Source organism: Cibotium barometz, chromosome 50 (assembly GCF_041138505.1).
Source record: "Cibotium barometz isolate CiBa-2024 chromosome 50, ASM4113850v1, whole genome shotgun sequence".
NCBI lineage: Eukaryota > Viridiplantae > Streptophyta > Polypodiopsida > Cyatheales > Cibotiaceae > Cibotium > Cibotium barometz.
This window is the reverse complement of record NC_141095.1, coordinates 34,759,414-34,761,143: the sequence shown is the minus strand read 5'-3', so window position 1 is coordinate 34,761,143 and position 1,730 is coordinate 34,759,414. Positions and strand designations below refer to the sequence as shown.

General features: G+C 42.0%; 1 protein-coding gene across 1 annotated transcript; it reads left to right on the top strand.

Annotated features, from left to right (window-relative positions):
• The first annotated feature begins 209 nt into the window (after positions 1 to 209).
• LOC147610058 (uncharacterized) lies at positions 210 to 1,495 on the top strand. Its single transcript, XM_086787160.1, has 3 exons — positions 210 to 312; positions 746 to 912; positions 1,036 to 1,495. Exons 1-3 carry the CDS (start codon positions 277 to 279, stop codon positions 1,046 to 1,048), a joined length of 216 nt encoding a protein of 71 aa, XP_086643286.1. The 5' UTR covers positions 210 to 276; the 3' UTR covers positions 1,049 to 1,495.
• Positions 1,496 to 1,730: the final 235 nt, after the last annotated feature.

The window sequence follows — 1,730 nt, the reverse complement described above, 5'->3', positions numbered from 1 at the left end:
CATAAAAGCACACAAGCTAACCGGGTAGCCCATTTTTTTAACCGGCAACTACACACGATTGGAACACGTGTTTTTGCTTAAACCGTGTCAAGCACGACGACGTGACTAACATGAAAAAACGTACGAGCAGTCGTCGGTGGTGGTGGTGGTGGTGGCGCTCCCAAAAAACACAGAAAACTCAGGCTATGGTGGGGATTATTAGCGTGAGGAAGCTGTGGATATAGAGTCCACCAGGGCAGAAAGTCGAGACCAATCTCAAACCTCTTTGGCAGTCACATGGGAGATTCTGTAACTGGACCCACAAAAGAAGAGGTTCGTTCCTAGCTGCCTATGTAAGCATGTTGTCTTGACAGAAAGCAGGCATGCATCTCTAGTAGAGGCGCACTCCCCATTCTTGACCTTGTATTTTGTTGCGAGGATTATGGGGATCCTTAGGCACCTCCCACTACAGCATTTCATCAACATGGTTTCACAAATGACTTTAATACCTCTCTCTCTCTCTCTCTCTCTCTCACTTACTCACTGAACACACACACACTTTTTTGTAAAGCCTGAACACACACACACACACACACACACACACACACACACGATCAATTATTTTATCAATCACACGGACGACTCTGATGCCCAGCATCGACTCTATGGGGTGAGGGAGGGGCATTGTTCTCATGTCACATTGCATATGCATTCTCTTGTGCTAGGAAGTTGTGCCTTTCACAGCAAGTTGTGGAACTTTGTGCAGGATGGACAGTTTTGGAAAGAGAGACTACAGGTAAGTGTAACAAGGAGAGGGAAGCTAATATTTTTGACCAAAAATGAGGTTCACCGGAGGCAGCATACGCTTTCAAGTGATCGCCTCATTTTCCCTTCTGCAAGCGCTCCTGAATCATCCATCACCAAATTGCTTGAGTAAGCCTATCCATTCTGTGAGAGTAGAAAGTCTGAAGCTTGGAATCCCAAAGTGGTCTTCTCATTTTTTCCCCAAACTTACATTGTTGTTATGCTACTGTGATTTTTCCCTGTGGGAAACAGCCTACAGGTTTGAGCATCCATTCCTTGCAATGTGTGCACATATTGGGGCAATCATTATGGCAGGAATTACTTCCACATTAGAACTAGTGCATGGCTGAATTCATACTCAAGGTTCAGACCATCTCGCACTAACATTACCACGTGCATAATCATCACATCCATATCAATGGATTACTTGCATTGCTTAGGAACTCTAGGCGAAGGCATAAACGATCCATATTAAGGGATTGTGTGCATTGCTTAGGAACTTTACACGCATTAGTTGAAGGCATAGATAGCCCACTTCAAACAAGCAATGCAAACTCTATAGTATAGGTGCTTCAATATCATCAATGTTGCTTGACTACAAGCAAGGTGGAACAAAAAGCAGAATATCATTTTTTGTAAGCACACATTGAAGATTTAAGATTTAGCTTACAATAGTCAGCATTCCTTAATACACTGTTTTTTTAATACATAACCACCAACAAGCATTAACAAGAAACCGTAAATGTTGACAAATTCATTCTTTCCCAATCAAATTTTATGCTCATCAAGGTTGTAAACCCAAAAGCTAACAAAGAATCCAGCATGAAACCCAAACCTTGGTTTTATTGCTTGTCAAAAGGCTGCAAATATATTTTTAAAAGACAAATGAATATCTCAACACAGTAAACATGCACCCATCATATATTCCGTACATGCTTGCAAAGGGA

Coding starts and splice junctions, on each gene's coding strand:
- LOC147610058 (XM_086787160.1), top strand. CDS start 277: ATGGGAGATTCTGTAACTGGACCCACAAAAGAAGAG. Junction 313..745: donor CTGGACCCACAAAAGAAGAG/GTTCGTTCCTAG, acceptor AACTTTGTGCAG/GATGGACAGTTTTGGAAAGA.